The sequence below is a fragment of the Balearica regulorum genome, chromosome 26 (assembly GCF_011004875.1).
Source record: "Balearica regulorum gibbericeps isolate bBalReg1 chromosome 26, bBalReg1.pri, whole genome shotgun sequence".
NCBI classification, from domain to species: Eukaryota; Metazoa; Chordata; class Aves; order Gruiformes; family Gruidae; genus Balearica; species Balearica regulorum.
This window is the reverse complement of record NC_046209.1, coordinates 1036743-1045821: the sequence shown is the minus strand read 5'-3', so window position 1 is coordinate 1045821 and position 9079 is coordinate 1036743. Positions and strand designations below refer to the sequence as shown.

At 67.5% G+C, this 9079-nt stretch overlaps 1 protein-coding gene across 2 annotated transcripts; it reads left to right on the top strand.

Annotated features, from left to right (window-relative positions):
- Positions 1 to 1460: 1460 nt before the first annotated feature.
- On the top strand, positions 1461 to 6848 carry ADAMTSL5 (ADAMTS like 5). Of its 2 annotated transcripts, XM_075776717.1 has the most exons (12): positions 1461 to 1647; positions 2542 to 2611; positions 2694 to 2854; positions 3319 to 3379; positions 3478 to 3586; positions 3682 to 3809; positions 3900 to 4023; positions 4658 to 4741; positions 5356 to 5519; positions 5602 to 5845; positions 6125 to 6196; positions 6278 to 6848. In XM_075776717.1, the coding sequence occupies exons 1-12, from the start codon at positions 1589 to 1591 to the stop codon at positions 6589 to 6591; spliced, it is 1590 nt and encodes a 529-aa protein (XP_075632832.1). In that variant the 5' UTR covers positions 1461 to 1588; the 3' UTR covers positions 6592 to 6848. The 2 variants fall into 2 exon arrangements, with proteins under 2 accessions (XP_075632832.1, XP_075632831.1); XM_075776716.1 differs by lacking the exon at positions 1461 to 1647 and having other exon boundaries at positions 2183 to 2611.
- The last annotated feature ends 2231 nt before the right edge of the window (positions 6849 to 9079 follow it).

Here is a 9079-nt window from a genome sequence, read left to right as displayed (position 1 = left end):
TTTGGGGTGCCAGTGCTCGCTCACCTGTCGGCTGCAGTAACTCCGCAGCAGATAGACGCAGCTGTAGTCAGCAAAGTGCCCGTGGAGGCAGGTGATGTGCCAGTGGCACAGGCAGCCATGCAGCTCCCGTCCCCGCTCCACCCACACAGGCGCAAGCCCGGCGGCCCCCCGGGTAACCCTCTGGATCTGGGGACCGCCAGCGTGCACCCTTGGGGAGACAGGCATGGGAACCCACCCATTGACCTGGGGAGGAGGGAGAAGGGGCAAAGATGGGGCTGTGGGGCTCTGTGGGGTCCCTGTGGGCATTGCCCCCCCTCCCTGGGGACTCTGTGTCCCCCCCAGACTAACCCTCTCCCTGATGCCCACCACGGTGAGCCAGGAGAGCCGGATGACCTTCGCGGCATAGACCCTGCCACTGGCCACCTCCGTCAGCTGGTAGCAGCACTGGAAGGCCCCCTGCGAGGACGGTCCCACAGGAATGAGCAGCCTGGCACCCCGGGGTGAGCCGAGGGGTGAGAGGCCACAGCAGAATGGGGTCCCAGGTGTCGGGGTGCGCAGCCACATGCCCTTCCCTGGGGCTGAGGAGCCCAGGGGACCCGGCTGGTGCTGGGCCCAGGCACCTGCTCCACTCTGGCTCTGTCCCAGCATCTCCCTGCTGCCTCAGTTTCCCCTTCCCCAGAGGGGACGTGGTGGGTGGCCCTTGGAGCAGGACACCTTGGAGACCCCCTGCAGCCCCGTATGTGATGCTGCCAGAGTGCCCAGCAGGGATGGGATGCTGGCTGGAGTGAGGGGCTGTCTGGGGTGCAGGGTCGGGGTGGGGGTGGTGGGGATTTACCTCTCCCAGGAGCTCTCCCCACTTGTAGAGCATCCTGCTGCCCGCATCCTCGATGTAGCACCTGGGAAGCTCATCCCTTGCGTACCCCCGGGCCATCCTGCCCACTCTGCTGTGCCCTGCAGCAGGGACACCCCAAGGGACACCCCTACCTCTGCACTATAACCCCTTCTGCTCCATGCCGGGGGTGCCTGGACCTGCCGTGTGGGACCCAAGGGTGCTGGGGGGGTGATGGGACACGACGACAACAAGCACCCCGAGCTCTGCCAGCTCCTAGCACCCCAAACCTCCCCCTCAGCACATCACGCTGCATCTACTGGTTGCTAAGCAGGGACCCCCGTTGGGGACCCCCTCCCCCAAGGATGCTCAGCGTCAGGGGGTACCGAGAGGGTCCCAGATCAGGATGAGACCGCACTAGGGGGACCTGTCAACCCCTTCCCCTCTGCAGCTGGGGCTGGTGGGGTGCCGGGGGCGCTCCACAGCATTTACGCCCCCGGCACCCCACCAGCCCCCGGCTCCGGGCCCCGAAGGGTTAACGGGCGGCCGGGGAGGGCTGGGCGCACCTTTGGGGCTGGATATTAATAACGCGGCGGGGAGGGACGGGAGGCGAGCCGGGGGGGGGGGGGGGGGGGGGAAGCCTCGCCCGGCCCCCCCGGAGCTGCGCAGGCGATGCCCGATCGTCCCAGGTCCCCTCGCCCCGCCACAGGGACGCCAGACCGGGACTGAACCGCCGGGACACCCCGAAAGAGGGGCGGCATGATCGGGTGGGGGTGTCGGGGAGGCCCGGTCCCCCGCGGGGGACCCCACGGTGTTGGGTAAGGTCCTGATTTCTGTTTAACCTCTCGCGGAACCCCACCCCCCCCCTCCCACGTCCCGCCTGGGGTCAGCTCCGGTCCTGCGGGGAAACTGAGGCAGGCGGTGACACCACCCCACCCCCACCCCCCCCCCCGTGGGTCTGGGCATCACTCGACCCTCGCCGGGCTCTGGACCACCCCCCTCCCCTGCCCTGCCGGGGGGAACCCCAGGCATCCGGGGCTCCGGGCGGCCACTCGCGACCCCCGGTCCCCGTGGGTGCTGCGCGGCGGGAGGAAACCGTCTCGGCCGGGGGATTCCCCGACACGGGGCTGGGACCTCGGCAACCCCCTGCACCCCCCTGCACCCCCTTGCGACCCCCCGGTCGCAAAGCACCTGGCTTGGGTTGGCTTGTTCCGGGGCCAGGTGCTTTGCGACCGGGGGGGGCCCCCGTTGCCCCCCATCCTGCTCGCCCAGCGGCGGGGCCGGATCCGGATCGAGAAGCGACACGGAGTCCCGGCCCCGCCGCGCAGGTCTGGTCCTGTCCCGGCAGGCAGCGAGCCCGGCCCGGCTCCCCCCCGCGGGGCCGTGGGTGCGGCGGTGCCGTCTCCCGTGCCCGCTGCCGCGTGGGTACGTGTGCGGGACTGCGGGATGCGGCATCGCCCACTCGGCTGCTGCACCCACCCGCCCGAGGGTCGGAGGCCCCGGCGTTGCGAAGCGGCACCGGACCCCACACCCCCGGTTGGTGCCGCCGGCGGTGGGATCCCCCCCGCCGTGTCTCATCTTGTCTCCGCCTCGCCTCCTTCCCCCTTGCTGGGGTCCCCGTGGGGTGCATGGCGGTGGCGGCACCGATGGCAGGATGTGGGACACCCCGGTCCCCCCGGGACAGCGGGGCTCAGGGCTCTCTGCTCCCACAGGTGCCCGCGGCCGTGGCGGCTGCTGCTCCTGGCCTGGCTCAGCCTGGGCTGCGGCATCGGCACTGCACAGGTGAGGGGTGAGGGGTGCGCGGTGGCCCCCCCAGGCTGCTCCAGCCTGACCCCAGCGCTGACCGTCACCTTCCTGCACGCAGGGCCCAGCCCTGGGGATGCCAGTGCGGGTCCCCAAGGCCCCAGCCCCTGCTCGGTCCCGCCAGCAGCCGGCCCAGGGTGCCTGGGGTCCATGGGGCCCCTGGAGCTCCTGCTCCAGCTCCTGTGGGGACGGTGTCGCCCTCCGCACCCGGAGGTGCCTGCGGTGAGTGAGGGATGGGACAGCATGGCCCCCCCCCCCCCCGGGGTGTCCCCACTCCCCCACACTCCCTGCAGCACCCACACCCCACGTGACACCCAAATCCCATGGTACAGCTCTGCCACTGCCCCCACACATGTCCCTGAGGGCCCCCCAGCACCGCGCAGTGCCGTGGGCAAATTTCAGCCTGATTTTGGAGGGGAAAGGATCGGGGAGGATGGGGGGAGCCAGACCCAGCTGCCTCCATCCTGGGGTGCAGCTCCAGCAGGATGTGGCCCTGTGCAGGATATCGGGGTGCCTGCTCCCCCATGGGAGTGCATCACTCCCAGCCCGGCAGCAGCTTTGTGGCTCGTTGGCTCTGTGTCCTGGCCCTGAGGATGGGGAAGGTCCCCACGGGGGACGCAAGGTGCAGGCAGGACTGCTCAGGGAGGCCATGCCCTGGCCTTGCCGTGCTGATGCTGTGGCCGTAGGTCCACTGAGGAGGACACATGCATGAACGACCCGCGGCAGTACCGGCTCTGCCAGCTCCAGGTGAGCGTGCGAGGGCCATGGCGTGGCTGATCCCAGTCCCCATCCCACGGGACTCCATCTTCCTGGTCCTGTGGGGCTCCATCCTGCTGCTCCCACAGGGCTGCCCTGGCAGCTCGGTGCCCTTCCGCGCCATGCAGTGCTCCCTCTACGACAACAAGCCCCTCCTGGGCACGTCGGCCCAGTACCGCTGGGTGCCCTTCCATGGAGGTGAGTCCCTGGGTGGCAGATGGCATCACCGGGCTGACTGAGGGCCACGGCTGCCACCAGCATCACCCCCTTCCCTTCCCGCCTGGCTCTGGCAGCCCCCAACGTCTGCGACCTCAACTGCCTGGCCGTGGGGCACAACTTCTACTACACCTTTGGCCGGGTGCTGGACGGCACCCGCTGCGGCCCTGGCTCCCCGGACCTCTGTGTTGGCGGGCGCTGCCTGGTGGGTGCACATGGGGCCAGGGCCCCCCGGATTCCCAGGACTCCCAGCCCTGACTCCCCCACCCTGAGGCTGCGTCTCGGCTCCCCACAGAGCGTGGGCTGCGACGGGATCCTGGGCTCGGGCATGCAGCCTGATGCCTGCGGCCAGTGCAGCGGTGGCTATGACACGTGTCTCTTCGTGCACCGGCTCTTCCAGGGCGCGGACCCCTCCTCCGGTGAATGAACCATTGCCCCGGCCCCCTCCATGGGTGAATGCTTTGGCTCTTGGCTCCCCTGTCCTCCCGTCCCCCGTCTGTGTCCCCAAGGTGTCTCCTGGGTCCCCCATCACCCTGTCCCCTCTCCATCTGCCCCCCCGGGGCATCGTTCCTGATCCCTTCCTGTCCCCACCACGTGGGGACAGGGACAGCAGGCTCAGAGGACACCCCTCTCTGGGGTGATTGTGCCTCATTGCAGAGGGTGCCGCTCCTCGAGGGGCTGGGTGAGGGATCTCTGGGGGCACCCTTGTGGTCTGTGGGGTCCCTAGGGGAATTCAGGGGTCCCTGAGGGCACCCAGGGTCCGTGTGTCCATATCCAGTGTCCGTGGGGGTGCCTCGCCAGGGGCTGCGGGGACGATGATGCCTGTGAGGGCAGAGAGCCCTGGATGGCACCCCAGGGCCCCCCAGGGCCATCTCTGGGTGCCCTGGATGTCCCAGCACGTGAGGCCCGGCTGGGGCTTGGGAACGGGGCTTGGGCTGTCTGACCCAGAGCTCCTCTGTGCCCGGTCCCCCCACACCTCAGCCCCATCTCCTCGTCCCTGGGCTGCCCCCTCCGCTGTGCCCTGGCTGTGCCCTGACTCTGCCCCCGCACCAGGTTCTTTTGGGTATGTGAACGTCACCAAGATCCCGGCTGGGGCCACCCACATCAAGGTGACAGACAAGAGCCACAACTACCTCGGTAGGACGTGTCCTGTCTCTGTCCCAGTCAGTCCCAGTCCATCCCAGTCGGTCCTGGTTGGTGCCACCCATGGGTGCAGGCAGGGCAGGGCTGGGGGGTGGCTGTGCCATGCCATGCCATGCCATGCTGTGCCATGCTGGTTCCCCTGCTTGGATGCTGTTTTGAGCATTGGGGGGTTCAGTGAACTCTCTGGTGCTCGGGGCACTTTCCAGAGGCCACAGCTGTGGGTTTCGGGAAGGGCTGAGCTGGAGCGAGGCCAGGCCAGTCACCGTGGGACCAGGACCAGGACCCCCATCCCCTGACCCCCTGTCCCTCTCCCAATGCAGTTGAGGCCCTGTCCCTGGCTGGGACCAGGGCTGGGGGGCTCGGGGCGGGGGGTTTGCACACCAGGGTTTGGCTGCAGCTTGGAACCGAAGCCAAAGTTCTTACAAGAAAGCAGATTTCTCCCGAGCCCTGACTGCAGCTCTCCCAGCCCACACTGCCCTCCCTGCTTGGGGAGAGGCCTCTGGTGGGGACCCGGGCATCCAGGCTGCCCCCTGCCTCCAGCCCAGCCTGGCATAGGGGTTCTGGGGACTGTGTGGTGCTCGGCCCCCCGGACGCCCTCCCTCCCACAGCCCTGATGACAAGCGACGGGCGCTATGTGCTCAATGGGGACTGGTCCATTGCCTGGCCGGGGCCCTACGAGGTGGCTGGCACCTGGCTGCACTACACCCGGGCCCCCGACGGCACCGAGAGCCTGGAGGCACCCGGGCCCACCAACCAGGATCTGCATGTGATGGTGAGGGTGGGGATGGTGCGGGGACGGGGCAGCTGGCCCCCGGCCCCCATTACGCCCCTTAGCTTTGCCTCTGCCCACGCAGGTCCTGCTGCAGGAGCCCAACCCCAGCATAGAGTATGAGTTCTGGCTGCCCCATGGGCACCCCCAGCCCCGCCGTGGTGACGCCAGCCCCCTGCGGCAGCCCCAGCCCCGGGGGGCTGCCAGCCCCCCGCCTCAGGACCCCCCCATCACCTTGGCTCCTGTGCCACCAGCCCAGCCCTGGGGCTCTGCCACGGAGCCACCACCGAGAAGCCCCCCCGGCCAGAGCAGGGCTGGGGCTGCCACAGGTGCCTGATCCCCCGTGGGGGTCCCCACAGCCCCCTGCACCTCTGGGCTCTCTGCTGCAGGGAGGGTCCTGGAGAGCCCCAGGGGTTCTCCATGAAATGGAGACCCTAAAAAAGGGCCCCCTGACTTAATCCTCCCTGGGACCCTGGGGACCCTGGCCTGTCCCCTCTCTTCTTAAGGGATATGGGTCCCCATGCCCCCTCCCACTGCTGCAGGGGTGGGCTTTGGGGGTGCTGTGTCCCCTCTCCCCCCCCTAAACTGCTACAGCTTTGCCCACGCAGGGCGATGTGGGAGGTGTCGCCCGGCCAAAGGACGCTCCCAGCGTATCTGGCACTTCTGCCAGAGTGACTTTGGTGAGCATTGGGGATGGGAAGGGGCTCGGGGCGATGCCGGGGGATGTGCCCAGCTCAGGCCACCCCGTGCTCGCCTCACAGTCTTCCAGGGCCGGATCCTGGCGCAGCGCTTGGTGGGGCAGGAGACGCGTTATGAGGTGGAGGTGAAAACGCCGTATTGGCACCGCTTCCCGCTGGTGCCCCGGGAGTATGTGTGGGTGCCCAACACCTGTGGGTGCCCCTCGCTCCGGGAGGGCAACGAGTACCTGCTTATGGCACGGCGGCACGTCAACTACGAGCACACACTCAACCGCATCCTGCTGCAGGATGATGGCTACGCCCGGCCATGGACACCCCGGGAGGATCGGCTGGTGCGGGAGGCAGCCCGGCACTGCCCCCAGCCCCGGCCACCCTGACCACCCCCCCCCAGCTCCATCGCCTGGGGAAGGGGGTGGCCAGCGGGACCCCAAGGGCGAACCCAGGGGCTGGAAACACTCCTGTCGAGCACCAAAGCTTTTCCATGGCCGTGGAAAGGGCAGCATCCCCGAGGACCCCGTTCTGCCCTCTGCTCCATGCCGGCCATCTTGCCGTCCTTGGGGTCGACTCGGCTGCAGGGGGGTGGAGGATGGTGGTAATTTATTTTTTTGCAAAAAATAAACCTGTCTATCACCTCACTCGCTGTGTGCCCCTTCCTGGCTGGAGCCGGCCCAGAGTGTCCCATGCCCTCCCCACCCCAGGGTGCCCAGGCAGGAGGTCCTCTCCCACATCACCATGCTGAGCCCGTGGAGCAATGCACCTGCCCAGCAGTGTGTCCCTGTCCCTGAGATGGACACTTGCCAGGCTCTGCCTTTCAAGGTCGGGGACCTGCCGCTTATCTCTCTTCCGGCGGAGGCAAGTGGGTCTCTCCCTGTGCTGGAGCCCCCTTGCCCGTAACCCAACCCATGGGCTGGCAGGCACGACCATGGGGCCCGTGCGGGGACGGGACATTCCTGGGGGTCCCGCAGGGACAGCCACCCTGGGAGCTCTGCGCTGGGCACCCTGGGGTGCATCGCCCGCTTGGGGCTCCTGGGGTGGGTTTGGAGCTGGTGCTGGGGATGGGCTGAGCTCTCCCAGCTCGTCCCGCTGGTGACTCTGCCCAAACTGGGCATGGCGCTGGGGCTGCAGCTGGGGAAGGGGACCCGGGTGGGTGTCCTGGGGTGCCCCAAGTGGCAGCTGCCATCCCAGGCAGGTCCTGAGCATTATGCATAATTAATCACCAGGAGCCAGAGATGAGCCCTGGGGGCAGCTGGGGCTCTGTACTGGGCTCCCCAGCTGATCCCAGTAAAGCCTGGGTGATGCCAGGTTCTCCAGAGCACGAGTGGAGGCACCTTGGGGTAATTGGGGCTGGAAAGTGCCTCTGCCCTATAAAAGTGCCCCCTCCCACCCCTATGGCTGGTTTGGGGCTGCTGGAGGGGTTGTTTCAGGGTTGTGGCTCTGTGCTGTCACTGTTGGGGTGTCCCAGCCATGGCAGTTTTGGAGATGGTCACCCTGTGGGCAAAGAGGCCTCACAGGGGGAGCAGTGGGGACTTGGGGGTCTCAGCCACCAATGCTGGGGCTTGCTGGTGGGTCAAGAACCAGGAGAGAGGAGGGGACCAGGGGGAGTGTTGTCTGCTGCAGGGCTGGGACCCCTAGGAGTGCATCCTGCATCCTCCTGTGGCAGCTGGGACTCCTGGGAAGGGCTGCCTGGCAGGCAAAGTTGTGTCTGGATGGAGGGTGTTGCAGGCTGGTGTCTGCTCCCCCTGCCCCAGGGAAAGGGGTGAGTACCCCCCCGGGGCAATCCCTGCCTGGGGTGGGGGTGCCCCAGGCTGTGCTGATAGGACCCCTTTGTCCCACAGAGCCTGTGACCCCACTGTTGTAGCTCTGCTATAAGGGCACCTACTTCTTGGGGGTCCCTGCAGATGAGTGCCAGGACCCTGATGTGCTCAGCCTGTGAGTATGGTGGGGGGGGGTCCCTGCGGCCCTGCCGACTCTTTGCCGTCCTCCAGCCAGGCTGGTCCCTGCAGTCCCAGTGCCTGGCAGAGATGGTCCCTGGAAGACCTGTAGCATGCCAGAGCGCACCCTGGTCCTGGAGCTGGTGAGCTTGGGGGGAGCTGTGGCCCTGGGGCTGCTGTCTGACTCTGCTCCCTGCCCGCAGGAGGGGACCCTGGTCTGTTCCTCTGTGCTCGCTGGCTGGCAGCAGGGTGCTGTGGCCACCGTCACCATGGTCTTCTAGGGAGACTCCTACAAGGTGGGTCCCCATGTGCTGGTGTGGAGGGCTGTGACTCCGGGCCACTCAATGGCAATGAAGAGCCATGTTGTCCATGTGGCCTCTGTGCCTGGGTCCTCTCCTTGCAGATGGAGGGGAAGGGGGGCCAGTGGCTGAAATACCAGGGGAAAGGGTGGCCGAGGGGCCCTGGGGTGCTGGGCACCCTCTTGAGGGGCGCCTTGATGTAAGGACATGAGTGCTGGTGGCTTTCTGGAGCTGCCTGGAGACACTGTTCTCTTCCAGGTCCATGTGAAGCTGTGTCCCCACATGTAGCAGTTCCTGGAGAGCCTTGCTAAGACCAGCATGGTATCTGGAGCCCCCAAGATCTGCAGGGAGCCTGTGGGGTGCCAGCTGCATTGGGGTGGGGGGCCTCAGACAGCCTGTGCAGGGACCTTTGCCTGCTCCCCCAGATCTTCATCTTCACAACTGCAAAGCAGAACTATGCTGACAAGGTCCTGGATGTGCTGGACCCCAAGAAGCACCTGATCAGGTGATGGCCTTGGTGAAACCCTGCTGGGGACCTCCTGCGTGGCAGGGACTGGTCCCCATGGCCTCTGCCCCCCCTCTAGGCACTGACTCTCCCAGTGGGACTGCGTCTGCACCCAGGGCTGCCTGGGCAG

What these genes read in the sequence shown, in the direction of transcription:
- ADAMTSL5 (XM_075776716.1), top strand. Translation starts at nt 2,276, where the DNA reads ATGCGGCATCGCCCACTCGGCTGCTGCACCCACCCGCCCGAGGGTCGG. An exon ending in CGCACCCGGAGGTGCCTGCG is followed by an intron (nt 2,855 to 3,318) that starts GTGAGTGAGGGA and finishes CTGTGGCCGTAG; the next exon opens with GTCCACTGAGGAGGACACAT. An exon ending in CTTCTGCCAGAGTGACTTTG is followed by an intron (nt 6,197 to 6,277) that starts GTGAGCATTGGG and finishes CTCGCCTCACAG; the next exon opens with TCTTCCAGGGCCGGATCCTG.